Source organism: Struthio camelus, chromosome 20, assembly GCF_040807025.1.
Source record: "Struthio camelus isolate bStrCam1 chromosome 20, bStrCam1.hap1, whole genome shotgun sequence".
NCBI lineage: Eukaryota > Metazoa > Chordata > Aves > Struthioniformes > Struthionidae > Struthio > Struthio camelus.
This window is the reverse complement of record NC_090961.1, coordinates 10,722,381-10,743,534: the sequence shown is the minus strand read 5'-3', so window position 1 is coordinate 10,743,534 and position 21,154 is coordinate 10,722,381. Positions and strand designations below refer to the sequence as shown.

The 21,154-nt window shown below is 49.6% G+C and overlaps 1 protein-coding gene across 3 annotated transcripts in view; it reads right to left on the bottom strand.

Annotated features, from left to right (window-relative positions):
- WHRN (whirlin) overlaps nt 1-21,154 on the bottom strand; it is a 63,359-nt gene that overhangs the window by 27,840 nt on the left and 14,365 nt on the right. For all 3 annotated transcript variants that reach the window (XM_068914922.1, XM_068914919.1, XM_068914920.1), the window contains exons 2-3: nt 13,098-13,313; nt 1,086-1,211 (exon numbers count right to left, since the gene is read on the bottom strand). In XM_068914922.1, coding sequence (XP_068771023.1) covers nt 1,086-1,211; nt 13,098-13,313 — 342 coding nt within the window. The remainder of the gene's footprint in view (nt 1-1,085; nt 1,212-13,097; nt 13,314-21,154) is intronic.

Sequence of the window (21,154 nt, the reverse complement as noted above, 5' to 3'; positions counted from 1 at the left end):
TCCAACTGCTTCCTTTTCAACTTATTTTATTAGCAAACGCTTTAGAACATAAAATCTTAAACCTCCTCCAATGCCCCTTCCTGGCTCAGCTGAGATCCCAGGACATCCCATCCTGTTCTGAGACCTTGCACAGCATTAAGGACAGGGGAGCCCAGCGGTGATGTGAGTGCATGCGTACATGGTGGGGCCTTCTACTGATGAAAGAGATGCATGGTCCTGCTTTACAAGAGGTCCATAGCAAAAGTGCAGCCAACTCAGGACCAGAGCAGTCCCACCTCAGAGGGGATGAATACCAGCTCTCCAAGCCAAGCCACAGAGCATCTTTTACAAAACTGTTTGAATATGGAGGGAGCCTGACATAGCTGGAAGTCGCACCAGGTTGGGCTGCTAATAGATAAGCTCTGATCTAGCCCTGAGGGCGACCCTGCTGGTTCTGCTTGTTAAGAGAGGACTCTTGCAAATGCCTGCACTGCAGGAGAAAACTAGCACGCACCTGCTCCCACTGCAGCAAGCCTGGCCTCCCCTTATCGCAGCCACTGAACACATTCCCTGCAGGCAAACTGAGAGCAGCACCTTGTGCAAAACTTGGCTTGTGCCAGCTCCAAACATAATAGGTTTGGATTTGAGATGCAGGAAGAGGGCATAAGACCAGGAGCTTTAATGAAAAACTCTCCCCTGCCAGCTCAGGGAGGTGAGAGTGACTTCTCCTCTTCACCTGCCCTGTTTGGGCTGCAGCCTCAGGCATCTACACCGAAAACAACCCTGGCCTGTCCTCAAGGTTGAGAAATGAGGTGTGGGGGTGTGCTAAAGCAGAAGGCAGGTACAACTTCACAAGTTGTAAGGCTGCACTTCTTTCTCCACAGCATCCATGCTCCCTCTGGGCTTTGTTTCCAAAACATCTGAAAAACTTGCCCAGAAAAACTATCCCCAGAAACGCAACATTTACCTCTCTGCTGAGATTCCTGCTTAGCCAGGGGCTGAAGGGCAGGAGCAGCAGCAGCAGCGTAGCCACACGGCCTTGCCCTCGCATCTACTGTGTGCGATGCTCTCCCTCCTGCACCAAGCCATTCTGGAGTCGTTCTTACCTTTAAGCCAGTGCTCTCCGCTTCGGAGCCTTTATCCACGCCAGTGATGTAGATGCCCAGGGAATACTCTGCCCCCCCTCGGATCATGAGGCCCAGGGACTTCCCTTCATTCAGGACCAGATTCACCTGCAGAGGAGGAAGAGGAACAGTAATTTAGGTGGCACCTGAGAGCTGCACAGAAGCAGCCTCAACTCCAGTGCTTCTGACAACAGCCATGTCCTGCCTGCTGCCACTACGTCTCCCTCCAGTTCAGCAGCGAGCAGTGCACAACCTGGGTCAAAGCCATCTCTATGGATGCCTCCACAGACAACTACAGCCCCAGACAAGGGAAGAGAGCAGGTTTAGCTTCTCCTACGGCTTCCTAGGCTGGTCCATCTCCCCACACCTAAAGGTTAACAGAGTTGCCTGTGGCTCAGAGGATCCTCTAGAGATAAATGGGCCTGCAGGATGGGCAATACTCTGTGTGCCAGGAGAGGACAGCACCATTGACCACAGACTAAGGGGGAAATTTTCCAGTGGAATACAGAGAACATGTATATCGTGATTTGGTCTTCTGGTCTTGTGAGTGTTTTTTTTCCTCCCCCCCTCACATTTTCAATGATTCAAAGGGCCAAGCAGGGTAGAAGAGCAGCTCATGTTGGAAAGACGTGGGAGACACTGCCTCGTTGAAAGGAGAACATGGGAAAAGAGAGAAAGATAGCAGAACGACATCCACGACCTGGGTGGCAAATCCAGGAGCAAAGCATTGGCCTGGAAGGACATTAACATGAGACAGGCACAATATAGCCTCATGTGGAGCAAATTATGTTACCTCAGGAGGGGTGTGGAACCTCAAGAGAGGGGTCAAGAATTAGCTAGGGACTCAGAGACCATCACGGGGATTAGGGCCCAGCCAAGATATCGGCCAGACAAGGGACTGCCAGAAGCTTTGCTGGATATGACCTTCTTCCTCCCATCGATTCCACGGCACAGGTGCCTCTGCAGAAATCAGCAAATATCAAATAAAAAATAAGGTACAAGTCTTACTACAGTTTATGGCAAATACTTTCAAGGTCCAGATGGAGCAGCAGACGGAGCTGCCTTCACTGGAGGCCAGCCTGCTCGGGCCCTGTCCATCCCTTTGAGAGCTGAGACCTAGGTCTCACAGGACACACAGAGCAACAAAGCAGCACTAGAAGGGCCCCTTTTGCTCCACTGCAGATCTCAGAAACATGAGGAGAAAAATGAGCAAGCGAAGGGAGAGGAAACGTATACAGCCAGGCTAGCTGCACACCCTCCACGTCTGTTTGCCAGACAGGCAAGGCAGCTCCTGTGGGACAGAGGAGGCAGCAGGGATGATCAGAAGGAAATATCAGCTCTGGGAGATTGCGAGGATTCAATCACACGAGGGGCAGTGTGTGCGGTCAGGGGGTCACACTCTTCCACAGATTGCAACCAAAATCCAGAGGAAAAGTCAAGAGAGCAGGGAGAAACCTGCGGCAGAGTTTCTAGATACTTAGCTGAGAGAAATCCTCATAGTGCCACTGACACTGATTGAGCGGTGCCAGTGCCACGAACTTCCCAGTGCCTGCGCATGCCCTATGAAAACATGTGATTTCACACAATTACCCGCATCTGGGTAATAGCCCAGCTGGGAAAAAGCTGGGCTCAATTTTTCAGCCTTCTCTTTTGTGCAGCCCCAGCAGCGGTGACTGCAGGGGACCGCTACCGGTGTTCTCTCCCCCCAGAAATGTACAGAGAGCACGCAGTAAAATGAGTGACACAGTAGCATAGGCCACAGTGCAGAAAGGCCAGCACACAGCCCGGGCTCGTCTTTGCACCACAGCCTCTTGCACCAGCGCCAGCTCTCACCCCTGGAGCAGTTCCTGACCTGTGAGGACTCCACTTCAAAGCTGAGAACAAGCAAGGGATGAATTATGCAGCGAGTCACCTCTGCCTTCCTCCCAGCCTGTCTCGCCGGTTAGCGAGCGGAGCTCCAGAACAAGCAGGGAGTCCAGGAGGAAGCGTCGTTTCTGTTAGCCACATCTCGTACTGCTGCTCCAGCACAGACTTAATTACAACTATTTTACTAAGGAATAACAAGGCAAAAGGACAAAGAAGGCAGCGACGCTCTGATCGCAGCCCATCCTGAGCCCTTGCAAGCAGCGAGATTGTTCCTGGGCATTAGGACTGAAGTGACGGTCTTGTATTTCACACCCATGCCAGGGGCACCAGGCACCACCTCGATGGTCTTGGCAAACAGTGCCTGGTGCCCCCCGGCACTGTCAAAGGGGCCAGCTCCAAATGCTGCTGAGGAGGTTAAATTCTCTTCTGAATCCAGCCCTGTCTGCACGCTGCATTGCTTCGGCCCCAATCCTCAGCTTGGCCTCAGGACCTGAGCAGAGATCAGGCCTCCAGGTCCTAAATGAGGACACTCAAAATTCCTGGGCAGCTCCCAATCACTGCTGGAGGAGTCAGAGGGCACCCCCATGTATCTACGAGCCTTGCTCCTGCAGGGATCCAGGAGCCCGTCCTTCGTAACAACGCCTTGGCACTAACTCATGCTAAAACACACCAGGACGCGCCACCCAGGCACCCCACCGGACCTCAGAGCGTGCCTGTGGCATAGAAGGCCTTCAGGTATCCTCTGCACACCCTGTGCCTTATTACTTCTAAGTAATAACGCTAGGACAGATTTTCCATCTGTCCTGCCCAGAACGGCCAGCACATACTGCAACAGACGTTCAGTATTTTCCACAGACCTCTGACAGGTAAAAGTATCGTGCAGCGCTTGGATGGCCATTTTCCCCCACCAAAGGCTGGCTGCAGGCTCCATTTGGCAAGGTGTGCCAAAGCTCTTAGCCAGCTTCCCATCTGCCTTCTTCCGAACTCTCTTACTCAGGGGGCTTGACGACATAGCAAAGTTCAGGCAAGGATTTAGAGCGGATGAGCAAGCCTGCGTTTAGCTCTCTGGAGGACTCTCAATTTAAAACAGCCTTTGTTCAGTCTCTGCACGACATTTTCTAAACGAATAACTCCACGTTTTTTGCTTTTATCCCAAGTTTTAAGTCAATTTGGAGGAAAGTAGACAGCAGGAATAACAACGAATGGAGAAAAAAAACCTCAAGAACTGAAAATGTGTTTCACACCGACAGAAACAACCAGAACCAGACCGTCTGTGAAGGGCTTTTATGTTTAAACTCTTCATCCCAATCAAACCAAAAGCTTGTGCATTTCCCTGGCATGGGAAAATCATTTCGAGCTTCAGCTCTCTAACCTGTCTTTCTGGAGGATACTGCACTATGTGGAGAATCCAACCCTGCTTTAGCAGGTCTGGTGTTGAAAACTCATTTTCTATCTTGGTAGTAAAGGAGCGGCAGGACAGAAACCTACCTAAGGAATATTCATTGCAAAATTTTGTACTTTACAGCTCCTCCTTTTATGTACTGGTATCAGAGCTGACTGGCAACTCTGCTAATGCCCCACCAGCTGCATGCTTTTTCTAATGGATCCGCAAGCTAACATAGGGGTGATCTCCTGACTAGACAGTGCTTTGTGCCCTGCTCCAAGATACTGCTTCCCTTCTGCTTCCTTCCCAGTGCTGCTGGCTTGTAGAAAGGAAAAGGGAGAGTCATCGTCCCATTTGCCACCGGCACAGCTACCGACACGGGCAGGCTCTCAGCATCGCACCCTCTCTCAGCACCCCTGCGCTCCAGAAACGGCTGCGCCTTGGGTAGCCAGACAGCGAGAACGATGAGAAATGAACTGCCTGCATCACCACTCTTATCTGGGGCTATTCAAAGCTGAAATCCTGAAATTCACTGGGTTAATCTCGCTCCTGCTTTAAAGTGCATGAAGTGCTGGAAACAATTTTAGGATTCAAGCACTATAAATGACCCATAAAGAGGACTTCACACCTCAAACTACAGAGGAAGGGGGGGAGTAGGGGGCACAGATTATGTTCCCAACAAAGCATTTGCCTGTCAAAATCAAGGCCTTGCGTAACCCTTTTTTTACATGAAAATGTTGCTTTGGAAATAGCGTGATTACTTCACAGAAATTTTCACTGTGTTTTTTTTTTTTTTAACTGGAAAAATATTTTTTTTCCAAAGTCCTTCTTTCCTCTCTTTTACCTCTGTTTGTCCTAATGACATCCAAGGTTTCCTTCCTGCTCTAACTTCTTCCCATACCGCTCCCAAACCTTTAAAAAAATTCCCCAACTTTGAGAAAAATACAACTAGCAAAAATGCAGTAAAGCACATGCAATCCCAGGTCAGGATCAAACCAGACTGCTGAATGACAGCAGTCCCTCTACACGCCTCTGAACAGTGAATATAAATGCTAGCGCTGTGCTGAAGCTAGCAGCAGCAGCTGTATTTCCAAAGCAGGACATTTACATTTCCCTTTAGAAGGGCTTGTGAGCCGAAAAGTCTGTCTCCCCACTCTGATATCAGCAGATGGAGTAAAAGATCCTCCATCCCCCTACAAGCTTTATGTTGTGTAAGATGGTTCATGTTTACACACATACCAGACAAACCTAGGCTTCAAGGAGCAGGAAGAGGAAAGCAGTGAATGCAGCCCCAAGCAATAAAGGCCTGAAAGACCTTCCTCCCCCCCAAGCCCAAGCCGTGCAAAAAAACTAAGCACTACTTAAAAATACATTGCTGCCGGCAATTCCAGAGGCTGGGTTGGCAAGGGCTTAATTGCATTTCTTAATCGACTCATACCTATGCCTCTCAAAATAAACCCTGCAAAACTGCAATAGAAACTCAGGCTGCCAGGGAAAGCACCAGCCAGCAGCAGGGGCCAGAGGAGATGACCACTCTCCGAGCGTTCGGCTTATTGACAAACTGCAGGTTTAGGGACTAGCCAAGAAGTAAAGTGAGCACTGACAGGCAGGAGGCTCAGTTTGATGAGACTGCGGACGGACGAGGGAGGCGGAAAGCAGGAACACGGAGAAAGTACTCCAGGAGCCGAACTAAGTGATATCCTGACTGCAAAGGCTATGCAAAAGCCGAGATGCTCCCTGTGTTGGGGGGCTTCAGGATAAGAGGGGAGCTGGTTCTGCACAAGATTTCTCAAGCGCCTCAGAGAAGCTGTCTCCAGCGATGTGACACACAACAGGGACGGGAGCAGGCTACAACTGGGGGTGGGCAGTGTCTTGCTGGCTCCCTCGAGCACAGGATTGTCCCCATCCGTCGGGAACTCTATCGAGAGCCTCCCTCCCACTCCGTAACCCCATTCTCCAGACACATCTGCGGGGTGGGAGGGAGACCGCGGTATGCTACTGAAGCCCAGGCCAAGCCGTGCAGTCACAAAGAGGGAGCTAAACGCGTGCTACGTGACCAACCTGCTGTTCCTAGCGGTTCCCATCACTGTGACTTGATTCTGTCCCCCACGACAGAAAGTGCCGTTCCTGGGCACCGCTAGCAACAGATGCCCAGGCACACATGCTTTCCTAGACCAAGGCCTTTCTGCTTGGGCTCTTCCACTCAGCTAAACGGAGCTGGTTTGCACACGTAGGATTAAAGCTTCTATGCAAGTCTTGTCCCAAAAGAGGGCATTCTGGTGACATTTTTGCTAGACGTTTTCTCCTTCCTCAATTCACCACCTGTTCTGCTGCCAGCCCAAAGCTCAGAGCAAGAAACTAATATACCTCAGGGAGTTACGTTAGAGGGAGCTGGGATTGCTCCTAACTGCTAAATGCACAGCTGTCCTACCACTACCTTAACGTGGACGTAGCAAGTGAAGACGTGCAGGGATACAATCACTGTCTGTGGGGTGAAATGGGGACATCCAGGCAAGGCAATCCCCCAGGCCCTACTGGAGAGGCCACCTACTCCTAGGCCTACGGTGGCAAAGATGCTGTGCAGCCTTCATCTCCTCCCCCTATTCCATATCAAATCTCCTTCCAGCCTTAGGCTACTCCCACGTGTACAACACAGAAGCATTTGGAATATCAGGGCCATAATTTTAATTTCAGTTTTAACACTGACACATCTGCCTCCTCCAACGGCAAGAATTAAGAAAAAAAATGCCATAATCAATAAAGCATTTACTCCGAGTTCATTCTTGCACAGGATTTCTTTTCTCCGGATTTATGAAATTACCTGTTGACAGATTCAATTTTACTGTTAGAAAAAGCACTTTCAGACAAAAATTACTCTGCCTCAGTACGATTCAGCACACAGCTGCATCAGTAGCTGGGAAGGTTTCATCCATGCCGACAGCTATTTCCATGTCATTATGGCTAACGCACAAAAAAACAACACTTAAGGAGGCACGCAGGACCCATCGTCCTCCTGCTCAGCAAGGAAACCCCACTGGCTTATGTCTAGACATCACGCAAACGCATAAGCATAGCTCACAGGAACCAACTCACAGCCCACTAACTGAAGTCCTAGGAGAAGCAGAGTCACAGCTGCTAGGGGATCTGGATCCATCAGGGCTGCCTCAACATCAGCCCACCTTCCAGGGCAGGTTTTGTAGCACCTATTTGGTACTTTGCTGTCATTGCTATGCTGGCAGCCATCTCCAAGCGCGTTTAACAGTAATGTAGCTGCCTTTGGCTACACAACAGGCACATGTGGAAAACTGATTTACAAACAGGCTCTTGCAGTAGGCGTGTGCCGGGGAAGCGAGCATCTCTGATGGCCGAACAGGTGACATCCAGAGCAGAAAGGCAAGCAACAGAGCCCTGCAGGGGACGGTCTCCTCTGCACAAGACATCTGCCATGGGACCTGATCTCAACTCTCAGTCCAGCGCTGCTGCTCAGTTCATGGCACGCTGCTGAGGGCCGCTGCTGTCTAGAGCCCAACAGCTGTCTCCTTGCTGAGCAGTGCTTGACCCATGCATCACCCCACAGCTCTGAGGCATAATTATCTCTTTTTAAAGTTTCCTTTTTTTCAGCTTAAAGTATCTGAAATAATGAAGAGATGGCACTGTTGCCCACCAGCATGGGAGAGGCGTGCTGAGGCCTGACCTGAAGGCCGTTTTAGGGTAAGGCCTGCTGGGATGGTGGCTAAGGATAGCCCAAGGCAGAAGGAATGCCTTTTGGCCAGGAAACCGGGGGACAGGGGGCTCACATGACATATTCCTGCCCCTACAGGAAACCTGCAGATGAGTGCAGAACTGACCATACATCCTTGAATAGCCTGAACGGGCTTCAAGGCCATAAATAAAGTAAACCCCACCAAGGTCAGAGCAGGCAACCCGCAAGAGACACGGGGGAATTGTATCACTTCACACTGAAAACGTCATTACAATCTAACAGAAAAAAATCCTTCCTCATCTCTCCTGCATCTCTTATCCTTCATGCTCAAGTAGTCACCATTAGCCTCTGAAAAACATTGAAGCCACTCAACTGCTATCACAGATACATTTTTTCCTTTTATTTTTGCAATAAATATATCTGCTTTTGAATACAAAATTGCCTGGAGGCAAGGAGGCGTACACACTAACTCTCTTCTTTCCCTGAATTTTTTTTCTTCTGCAGCACTGAAAGCCTTAAGGAATAACCAGCTCCCCGGCAATCAGCACATTAGAGCAACTATTCAGCTGATGAAATGGTGTTTCTCAAAGAATTAGAAGCACGACACTTGCAGAGCACTGTGCACAGTTCATCTTCCTCCCAGCTCAGCAGCATCTAAGAGCTGTTGCTGGCTGATGGCTTCCAAAGTGCTTTTAAGGAAATAAGCTGTTGATCCCAGAAGCACATCAATGACGATTCACAGCAGAAACGGTCCTTGCTCTTGTGAAAATCTGCAGGACTTAAGCCTGCACAGATCAAAGAAATTAAACTGCTCTGAAACACAAGGTGACCACTACAAACAGGCGGCACCTTCCCAGAACGAAGGGTAACCTTACTCCTTTGTCAGGGTGTTGCTGGGGGACTGTGACCTGCTGCTGTTCTATCTATCCTGGAGACAGACGGCTTCAAGAACATGTCACCACAACTCTGCACTAGTGCAAGCCCTTCGTTTCACACAACTGACCATCACCACTCGCTACTACACCTATGAGGAAGATGAGTACACGCCTCTGATGAACAATGGGATCCACTGATTCTTGCTACAGGGGTGACTGTCAGTTTGTGGCCATGGGGAAATCTAATAATACAAACCTGGGGAAATACGGCCATCTCTCAACCTGCCACAGACAACACAGATGTGGAAAACATAACTCTAAATCCTGGTAACACAGAGCCTGAGATGCAGCACAGTCCCCAGAAAAAAAAAAATCACACACTTCTATGAGAGACAAGCAATAGAGTGGCACAGCAATGCTCGTTTCTCAGCAGGCCCAGTTCTCTCTTGGCTGGGGACAGCATTAAGATTTGCAACACAACTTGCACAACCAGAGGTGCATGTGCTCTGGTATCTCCTTCTCCCTCCATTCCCATTAATTCTCACACCCCTTCTTGTACCTTCCCTTTAGATGTCATTCTTACTAGGTCTCACCTACACTAAATGGTTGACCCACTTGTTCATGCAGAATAGTCTCTGACGCAAGCTTGGTGCAAGCTTGATTTTGGCCCAGAATCACCAACTGCAAAGGAATCCCAGTGTCCACACAAGAATGTGCTACAACTGCAAGGGCAAGCAATGCGTCAGCCCTCGGCCAGCAAGGCTGGCTGGCTTCTGCGCTGGGAGCTCGGGCTGTCACAAAGCTACCCGAGGAGGTCAGACCCACCTGTCTGCTGAAAGACTGACTGACCTGGCCACACACCAGTCCGGTCCATCTGCTCCACCTCCAACCCACCACGTACACAGTCAGGTGCCAGATCCCTCCTCCACCAGACGGATTGGTTACACTATCACACACACGAACAGTAGCGGTTTCCATTTCAAGCCTTTTTGATAATGAATGCTTCTGCCTAGAGATAAGCAAACTTGTTAAACTATGCTACAAAACAACATCCTTTCAGGCATGCAGAGCATCCTTTCAGGCATACAGAACAGCTGTGGTGGAGGCAAAGGTAGCTAGACAGGGATATCTCTGTTGCCTGAGGAACATAGGATGCCTCCACCAGCCTTGAATTTAACCTTGCAAAAGCTGGAAACATCACCTTAACTACAGCCGCATTGCATATTTACTGAACTGTAACAAAGCATTAACAAACTTGCTAGTTTACATTGCTTCAGCCTCTGGCTGTAGGGCTGAAGTCTGATCTCTCTGTTGCACTTTTGCAAATGGTGCTTTCACAAATGGTGCCTGTTTGAAAGCTTTTTGCATATGTGTTCCAGGACATTCAGATCGATTAGAAATAGGAGGGAGAGGGGGAAAAAGCCTAATCCCCAGCCCTTCCCTTGAAAGGGAAAGCCATCCAGACACCAAACAGCCCCTGGGGCAGCATCTGTCAATTCTGGCTGACTGGGCTTAGTTAACCAGAGATATGCTGCATTTATTTGCATAGAACATTTGTGAACAGAAAAATCCTATTTATAATGGTTGTATATATATATTTCTGTATATACAGAAAAGAAAAATCTAAAGATAGCGTCTTCCAGTGTTTTGGGATGTGTTCTCATCTCTCAGTCATGCACGATAAGCCAGGGCAAAGCAACTCAGCTAATTCACCCCCTGAAGTGCGTGGTTGGAAAAACAACATTTGCAGTCACATCAAATAACCCCTCCCAAATCCATGGGCCATGGCAAGCTCTCCCTTACTCCATGACAGTTTTTTGATCATGGCAGGGCTTTCTTTCATCGTCAGGTGGCAAAGCAAGACCCCTTGGGATAAAACAGTGTCTGGCTGGCCTTGATCAGTTAAAAGTTGTGGCATTCAGTAGTTTTCTTTTGCTGGGCCTGCAGATGGGAATTCAGCAGTGGAGATTTTCACAATGTGGGTGCCAAACCGTGCACATTGGCCAGAGCAAGCAGGAGAGTAAGAAGGAGCTGGTTTCAGAGGCAAGTTTTGAAAGGCACATTACAAGGCAGTGCAAAAGGCGGAGAGGTCAGGGCCCTGTTCTGAGTAACCTCAGGTCCCACCAGTGCTAAGAATTATCACTCCAAGCATTTCTGAGCCTCTGAGCAAGCACGCTAGGGAGAAAGATGCACCGTGCCCATCGTCAGCGAGGATGGAGGCCCATTAACAGGGCAAGGAGAGGGTCTCCAGGCAGTGCTGACAGCTGCTCTACAGCAGAGCAGGAGACATGCTGGAAGTCTGATACAAGAGGTCAGGTCTGGAATAGCAGAGGGAAGCCAAGAGCCATTAGCAGAGCTGTGTGGGGATCCCGGGACTGAAACAACACATGGCTAATAGCTTCTGTTAAAAGTGCAGTACATGGCCAGCATGGCACAGAGGAGCAGGATGGGAACAGCAGATAATGACAGATGTCAGTGCTGACCTGCCACCCAGGCAAAGTAATGTCAGAAGAAGGTTAAATACTGTCTGTTCACATGATGCCAATACTGCCCTTTGCATCAGATCTTTGCACGTGCTTTTCTATAAGCTTCAAACATTTCCTGTAATTGTAATCGACTCTTCCCACATTAACAGATAGGCCCTCACCCCTCAGCTCTGGGATCAAAGCATGATCCTCTAATACAAGAGCTCAAAGCACTGTCTGTCTGCCCAGCCTGTGGGAAGGGGGCACCAGAGAATAGAAGAATGAGCTTCGGGAAGAACCAGGCAGAGAGTAAAGCTTTTCATTCCTCAGCTGGGCAGAAGAGCTCCTAAAACCAGCAGGCCAGGAGCTGGTAACAGCATGCAACACTGGGCATTGCACCCAAGGCTGGCAGATCTTCCCAATACCCTGAAAGTGCAGTGCTACCACAAAGAGAGGCATCACAGCAACGGTATCAGAGAAGCCCAGCTCAGAATGAGAGTAGGCTCTTCCGCTCCCTCATGCCCACACATAGAGTACTGCCAGAGTAAAGGAACGGTCCTGCTCTTTGGTATAGGCCAGCCTCCAGCTGTATGCACAACGCAGGCTGAGGTCCTGGAGCCTGGATCAAGCCAGAATGGTGCCACGCACAGTGACTTGGAGCTGGAGCGCCTGGCATCTTGGGAGCGAGTGCAACAGCAACCAAACCCTGCACGGATGCTCTTAGAAGTTCCACGTGGCCTTCATTCAACTTGGCTTCATTCTCTTCCAAAGCAAATTAAGCTACGGTAATTAAGGCTGCTTTAATTCTGAACAAGCATGTCCACATTGTGCTTTACTTGCCAAGTTCACTCAGATTCATTTTGCTGTGCACTCCTTGGGAGACAGCCCTGGTGAGCTCAGGGACCAGGAGCAGTACAGAGGGGGGTGCTTTGGTTGCTGATGACTGGCCCATGCAGTAGCCAAGCTAGCCCGAGACGGCTACAGCACCTGTAATCACATCTTCCTAAGGAACGATGGGAAGGGGCTGCCTGTAGCTACAGCACCCAGACGACGCTCCAGCACGGGGCAGGGGATGCACATGGCTGGAGGCTTCTAATTCTTTCACGTTGATACAAAGAAAGGAATAAAGAGAATAACCTCTTAGGGAGGAGAAACACCTCCTACCTAGAGCTTCAAAAAGTCTCTGCCAGCTCTGCAGAAGCTGCATCAAGGTGACACAACAGCGGGTGGTGGGGTACACAAGCAAGCCAGTGGCGGCTGCTTTTCTTTTCTCCTTAAAGTAGAAATAACGGGCCCTTCTCCCTCGCGCTGACATGAGTATTTCATCAGCAAAGCAAACTACCTCAATTCTGTAAAAAATTTATCCCTCTCTGGCTGAGGTGGGAGGCTCCAGCTTACAGATTCCTCCACAGCCTTAACAGGCTGGACCAAGGGCGTTTTGAGAACACAGTCAAAGTGCTGGGGGCAGCCAGAGCGATCTAAGGGTGACAGGATGGAAACATGCCAAGGCTCCAGACAACTCAGCACCTTTGGGAAGCACGTGCCCAGCTCTCTCATATGACAGTACTTGGATATCCCATGAACACTCAGACCATCCTGAGGGAGAAGCACAGGAAGGTAAATCACAATGGGAATGAAGAGGGCTGGCACTTACGTGGTTAACAGGAAACCACAGACCCATGGCTGATAGCCCTCGCTCACCTTTTTCTCATCTCCCTCTTGCAGGAGCTGGAGGTGGCTCCTCTTCTCACTGTCCTTGCGGAGTGAGCTGTTCTGGTGGTGCGGCAGGCCTATCGGCGGGGACACACTCCGGCCCTGCGGGTCCACCCATGTGTAGATGTGATTGGTGACATATCCCCCAGGGATGCGTCCCACCGAATGCACCGACAGGTTCAGCTTCTTGCAGCCTTTCAGCGCCTGGAAGACAAGTCAAGGAGAGAGGAGGGTTAATGTCAGTGGAGGAGGGAGGACAGTCCTGCCTTAAGGCTCTGGGGTGATGTGGCTTTGCTTTGTCTTTCCTCAGGGCTGGAAGACCTCAGGCTGTTCTGCAAACACCTACAGAACAAGTGAGCTACACAAAGCTAGTGAAAGACCTGGGCTTTTTCTACTCTCTCCTGAACTGCAACAGTATCCAGGGGAGGCTGCAGGTGCTAACACAAAAACTACACTCTCCCCATTGGCCAGGGAAAGAACAGAGTACGGAAGGCAGGTTGGGTAGCAAGGTGCCTAAGAGAAACTCCAGTGTGAACTGACTCTGAAGACTGAGCAGTTTCTGGCACTTAGGAAAGGGGGGTCAGAGCAGGACAGGGATCAATGCTTGAGGAAAACAGCAGTGCCGCTCCCTGCAGCTTGGTCCCAAACTCACTAAATCATTGGAAAGGCAGGTATAGACAATGCTCCCAGGAATCCAGCTTCCATTCCCATTTCATTACCAGCAGCCTCTCTAGCACAAGTAGTCAGTTAACGAGTACCATAATTAATAAATATATAAATATATTTAAAATCACATGCATCAAGATGACCTTGAGATCCCGATGAGGCCATTTGCAGTTACTCCTCTTCTTCTCCAGCTTGCACTGCGACAAGCTGACAAAGGTTTAAATAGTAAAATCAACTTTAAAGAAATTTTCCCTAGGGACAGCTGTATGTACTATTCCCTTTTCAGGCCTTAGGAACATCAGTGACTGGGATCGGCACTCAGAAAGGGGCTGCTTTGGATTTTTTTGTATATATGTCCTTTTGATCAGCTGCTCCTGCAAGGTGTCCTCTCCTCGCTGAGCGGAGTAGCTGCCGAGGGAGACTCAAGATAGAGAAGAACTAATACTAACAGCTTTTGGATAAAGAGTAATCACAGAATCACAGAATCGTTTAGGTTGGAAGGGACCTCTGGAGATCATCTTGTCCAACCTCAATACTATCAGTAATACTGGGCTGGCTGGATCCCAGCTCTGACCTGGCAACTCTCCTCTTCCTCCCTGCCAGGGTTGGAGAAAATACAGCTAGCCAACTCCCAGTTCAGAATTTCTATCATATACAGCAATTTGGCTGTAAATTTGTCACATGCTACCAAGGTCATATGGCTTGGAGAGCTTAAACGAGGAACGTGAAACCAATAGTCCCATCACAAGAACTGTAGAGCCCTTTAATCTCCTGGGCTGCTCTCTAACTCCAACCCCCTGTCTCCTTAGCTCCCCAGCCCCTGTAAAGTATGGCTGAAGATGCTGTATCATCCAGTAGTGAATTCACCCTGCATCTCCCAATCCAGCGCATGACACCTCAGAAACTGAAACAAGGAGAGCTCACAGCAGCCCTGTCCAGAGTAACAAACCCTGCTATAAATAAGACCTTTCCAAAATGAGCAAACCAGGAGATGACTTGCTCCTTGCTGGGAGCAAGAATGAGCTTGCCCTCATTCTGCTGGGCTACCATTGCTGCTTCCTGGCATGTTTTCACACTCCAAGCTCCTGCTCTGCAAGCAAATAGCACTAGGTTGCCCCTAACCAAGCCCCATATCTGCGATGAAGGCTTCTCCCTCAAACATACCACCTGCCATGAACACTCCCCTCCCTGCTAGAGCATGCAGGGTCCAGACTGGATGACAGACAAGCTGAGTCATCGCACTCCAGTCTTGCTCACATCAGCCCAAGTCTCATTAGGATGACGGAGCTATTTTAGACACCCCTCCCCACCCCTTTCAACTGTGGGGGAACCACTCTCAAACGTGCACAGTGGAGTACAGGCCTAGCCATGCCTCAGGACACAGCCCAGCACCTCAGCCTAAAGCCCCTTTTGTCAGCTTTTTTGGACAGAGTTAAGACAGTCTGAACCCCACGTCAATGAGCTGTGGGTGGTAGGGAGCTACCAGTGCAGACTGACACCTTATGAGCTGGAGTACAGCATCCCACAGAAACAGCTTCCTTCGCCATTCATTCAAATTGGAGCTATTTTTATGAAATCCTCTTTTAAGCCTCCATCTACTTTTACTTAACAATAGAGTAAAACAGCACAGCCCCATGAGCAAAGTCTCAATCGTCTCTGAAAGGACATGGAATACAGGAGAGGTGCCTGAGGACTGGAAGAAAGCAAACGTCACCCCAGTCTTCCAAAAGGGTAAGAAGGAGGAGCCAGGGAACTACAGGCCAGTCAGCCTCACCGCCATCCCTGGAAAGGTGATGGAGCAGCTCATCCTGGAGGTCATCACTAAGCATCTGGAGGATAAGAAGGTGATCAGGAGTAGTCAGCATGGATTCACAAAACAAAAATCATGCCTGACCAATCTGACAGCCTTCTATGATGGGAGAATTAGCTGAGTAGATGAGGAGAGAGCAGTGGGTGTTGCCTCCCTTGGCTTCAGTAAGGCTTTTGACACTGTCTCCCATCACATCCTCATCGGCAAGCTGAAGAAGCATGGGCTAGACGAGCAGACAGTGAGCTGGATTGAAAATTAGCTGAAGGGCAGAGTTCAGAGGGTTGTGATCTGCAGCATAAAGTCTAGTTGGACGCCTGTAGCTAGCAGTGTACTCCAAGGGTCAAAATGGGCTCCAATCTTGTTCAGCTTACTCATCAATGACCTGGAGGAAGGGACAGAGTGCACCCTCAGCAAGTTTGCTGATGATACAAAATGGAGGAGTGGCTGATATACCAGAAGGCTGTGCTGCCATTCCGAGGGACCTGGACAGGCTGGAGAGATGGGCAGAGAGGAACCTCCTGAAGTTCAACAAAGGCAAGTGCAGGGTCCTGCACCTCGGGAGGAATAACCCCATTCAGCAGGACAGGCTGGGGGTTGACCTGCTGGAAAGCAGCTCTGCAGAGAAGGACCTGGGAGTCTTGGTAGATGACAAGTTAACCATGAGCCAGCAATGCACCCTTGTGGCCAAGAAGGCCAATGGTAACCTGCAGTGCATTAGGCACACCATTGCCAGCAGGTCGAGGGAAGTGATCCTTCCCGTCTGCTCAGCCCTGATGACCCCACCTCTGGAATACTGTGTCCAGTTCTGGGCTCCCCAATACAAGGGAGAGATGGGGCTACTGGAGTGAGTCCAGCAGAGGGTTACAAAGATAATTAAGGGTCTGAAGCATCTCTCCTCTGAAGAAAGGCTGAGAGCGCTGGGCCTGTTCAGCCTGGAGAAGAGAGTAAACAGAGGGAGGGATCTTTTCAGTACTTCTAAATATATGAAGGGAGGGTATAAAGAAGATGAGGCCAGACTCTTTTCAGTGGTGCCAAGCGACAGCACGAGAGGTGACGAGCACAAAATGAAATACAGGCAGTTCCATCTGAAGATGAGGAAAAACTTCTTTGCTGTGAGGGTGACAGAGCACTGGAACAGGTTGCCCAGAGAGGTTGTGGAGTCTCCTTCCCTGGAGATATTCAAAAGCTGTCTGGACACAATCCTGGGCAACGTGCTCTAGAGGACCCTGCTTGAGCAGGGGGGTTGGACTAGATGATCTCCAAAGGTCCCTTCTAACCTCAACCATTCTGTGATTCTGATCTCCAAGTGATGCTGCAACTCCTCATCAAGCACAAGTAAATAATGAAGACTGTAAGTGATTTTACCAAATGCGGTGTTACCAAGCCATGTCCTATGAGACATAAGATCCAGTCCTCCCTCTGCCATTGGGATGCTGTGCAACCCTCTCTGACTGATGCTTGCACTTCCACCCTTTTTCCCCCCTAAATGAAAAAGCAGAGTCTCTGAGAAATGTTTATATTGATCCTGGACATTCCTCACATGTATATGCTCATACAGAGCCTCTGAGCCAGTGGTTGAATGCCATTGTAATTTAAGTAAGGAGCAAAGAAAACTCTCAGAGTGAAGGCTGGGCCAATAGCACATACAGGGCCCTCCCCTGAGCTGTTCTCTTCCATTTCTCCCTGCATTCACTGCCACCTCATTACCCTTGAGAGCTGGGGACTGATGCACAGATCCCATTTCCTCCCTTCCTCAGAGCATCCCTGCCAGTGAAGGGGAAGAAGAACTGAAGAGAACTCTTTGAGGCTTTTATCACACAGCAGGGACTCCAGGTGTTGCATGAGCATGCTTAGGCAGGGCTCCCTGCTCTGGTCCTGGGGACTCCGGGCAGCACCAGGGCACAGCCTGCCTCAAGCACAGGGCAGTGGCTGCTGCTGAAGGCAAGCGGCAAGCAGAGTGCTAGCTGGTACCTTCAGCTAAAGGTCATCTCCCAAAAGAGCAGGAACAACCGGAGACCCGTTCTCTGAAGGTACAGTACAGTTTCTAGAGATAAGACGCTAGAGATTTACAAGGAATTTTTCATGTCTCCCTGCAGCTCTCTTGACAGGACCAACAGGAGATGGGATCTCCGTCAACAGGAAGATGTTTTATGCATGAAGGTGACAGCAGAGAGCCGGGAGGTGAGGAGAGCAGCTGCTGGGCCGGGCCTCGAGGCAGGAAGCTGGGCCAAGGCTCTCCAGCAGCATCAGTACAAGAAGAGACAGGAAAGGAGGGTGCAAACAGCTGCTGGCTGCGCCCATCGGGATGTCGCTGCAAACAGTCTCTCCCAGGAGCAGGGAGAGGAGCAGCATGCCCCATGGCTCATTGATCCTAAGCCCAGGAATGGTGGTTGGGGGGGCTTTATTTAGTCTTTCATACCTTTTTCCTGAGGCATCTCATGGACTCAGTAAGTGAAGCAGTTTCCTGGCCAGCACAATGTTTCCTCGGGATCAACCCCAACACGTTCCCATTGCTAATGTCTAAATGAAGAGCTAGTGTAGGACCATGATGTTACCCCACCACAGAGACCCTCCCTACACTTAAAAGCCCGTCAGCACACAGCTCCTCCAGCCTCTAAGCCCCCTTTACCTGCAGGAAGGGAAACATATCCTCAGTAGCCCAAACTCTGGAGCACCAACAGAAGTATAGCAGAGAAAACAGCCATAATACGCCATCTGACCTCATCTTAACCTACTGCTGCAGCTCAAATAGGTGACAGACCAAGGGTTTCTGTGGGAACAGGGGTCCAGGACTAGGAGGAAGACAGTAAGGGGATGGCTCCTCAGAAGAACTCTATGCGGCTAGGCTGACATCGCTAGCATTTGTCTGATGGTATAGCACCTCCAGACCACACTGCTTCTCCACTTCACTCCCCAAGACCCTGTGCCAGAAGGAACTGCTATCTTTAAGGATAAGGAGCTATGGAGCAAAGCACACATCAAAGCAGATTTTCAATGCTGCTGCCCAGATAAATGGAGTCTGGGTTAGCCTAGCGCAGCAGGGACAGCTCACACGGCAAAGTCCCATACGTGCTCAGCATCTTCATCAGATCTGCCAGTCTGTAGGTATAACATGAGGCATTAATGACTACCTGCAGTGAGGCTCGAGCTTCCTCCGAGTGATACTCGAGCACTGCCCAGACACCCCAAAAGCGCCACTTGAGCACACAGGCAGTCATGCTAGCACCAGACAGTGCAACCAGCAAGAGCTGCACCTGAACACAGCAGTTTGGGAACTCCTAGCACAAGGCCATCCTCCCAAAGGCCCAGCTCGGCTTGCCACTCACTGACAGAGGCAGGTGGTCCTATTCTAGCACTTTGGTAGTATTTGTTCCAGCAAAAGGTAGAATTTGTTAAGAAGAGAAAGAAAAATAAAGAGAGAAGAAAAAGAATTTGGTCCTGCAGTCCCAGTGCTGCCTCTTCCACAGCTAAGCAGCCACTGCTAATGGGATCCCAGCGTAGTTTCCACTTCAACACTGATGAAACAGCTTCATTTGCCCTTAACTTCACAGGCACGTGGCTACTGGATCTTTGCCCTCCACTAAAAAAATCCTCCTATCTCAGTTTTTACAAACAACTGGCTGCTTACGTCAAGTTGCAGCATTATGCAAGGAAATTAATTACCAGAGACAGCAGATTAATTAGCCTCTTTTACTGCCACCAATAGTGTCCTGAAAACATCCCGTTTCCTAAACTAGATCTTTATTGCAACAAAAGTAACATTTACCAACCAACAACACTAACCCTTGATAAATCCTCTCCCCGAGCTTCCAGTTTGCTTGGTCAGGCTCTTTCCTGAAAACAGCAATGCAGCCTCTTTTTTTTGACTGCCTTGGGGCACAGAGCTGCTCTGGAGTCACCGTTCCTGGAATCTTAATACCAGTATCAGGGGAAAAGCCTAGCAGGCAAGAAAAGCAAGAAGAAAGGGGAAATGTGATGCAGGAATCACCTTGACAAGGTGACATCTCAAGTCCCTGAAAAGGCTCATAAGAGAGCCCCCGCCTTGTTTGGCATGGTGTCACATCAACCAGGCAATACTGCCTCTGCACGGGGCCGAGCCTTCATGCTTCTCCTTGCATCTCTGACCTGCTTTCCAGAGCTATCTTCCTCAAGCCAGCCTACACCTCAAGCCCCATTCCCATTCTGCCCCACCTGATTCACAGCTTGCAGCAGACGGCCCTTGCCATCATACGCAGCTTTCATACAGCTGCCATCCCACTCACTCTGTCAGCTTAATAACCTATGAAACAGCTATGTCACAACATGAGCAAACCCTTCACACAACTAAGAGCTGGTGGAAGCGCGACAGGCCATCAGGCATCCCCAAACTATACCAAACAGCGTATACAGCGGTGCGAGTATGCGGATGTATAATGAGCTGTTGCAGGCACCACTGAGACATGGCCACATTTAGGTAAAAAGTAGCAGCTATTTAACAGTATGCAGCAACACCATAGGACCCGGTGAGAGAGGAAGCAAAAAACCTCTGCTGGCGCTTTTCTAGAAGGCAGTCTCCCATCACCCTGATTCAACACACCCTTCAGGCATGCATTGAAATGAGCAAGTATTTAAGCATCTGCCCAGAACATGCTTAAGCACAGGTCTGAAAATATCAGCCAGTGAAGCACATCTATAGCTAAGCCTATAGAGTAGTGTATAAGAGTAGATTTTTGACTTATTGGCTTGCAACAACTTGGAAAGGCTTTTTTTGTTTAAGATGGCTGTTTGGAAATACATCTTCACCATCTGCACTACAAAGCTAGACAATATATGTATTATTAGAGAATAACCCAGCCAAGTGGTATCCCGCACTATCACTGTCCACAAGAGCACACCTGAGCTGAGGTTAAGTCAAGGTTTTGCCAGCTCAGGAGACAAATCCTTCTTTTACTGCAAGTACAGATTGATTGAGGAATCTCCACTTTTAACATCCCACAAGAAGCACGTTTGCTCCAGTAAGCCAAAGTACCGTTCCTAGTTGAGGAAGGGGCCCAGCACCAGAGCAGGAGGGGCACAAGGCTCGCTCAGCACCACCTGGGTTCTCCCACTGGCCAGGGGAGCCTTGTCAAAGTCACAGGAAAGTCAGCACAAATCATTTCTCCAATGTGGTGACCATTAGAACCAGTTTTGCGCAAACATCCCAGCTCCCCGGAAGGTTTTTGTTCTTTAAGCAGTCACTAGGGATTCAAATGAAAGTTCGCATGGCTGTGAGTGGAGATGAGAAGGGAAGTAGCGTTTTCCCTTAGAACACAGCATCACACGCGTTCTATAATGAAGCACAGCAGCCAAGGGAATGAGATCTGGCACAGGCCTGTAAAATGACTGTGTACATCCACACAGTGAACCAGACTTTCACTTGGCACACAGAGCTGCAAAATTATGAGGCATCAGGTGAGCCAAACGGGAGAAGCTTCCATACTATGCCCAAACAGAGTCAGAAATCACTATCAGCCACTTCGGTGAGCTCCAAGTGAACAGAGCTTTTCCTCCATTTTCCTGCACAGGGAGGATCTCTCCAATTTCGCGTCTG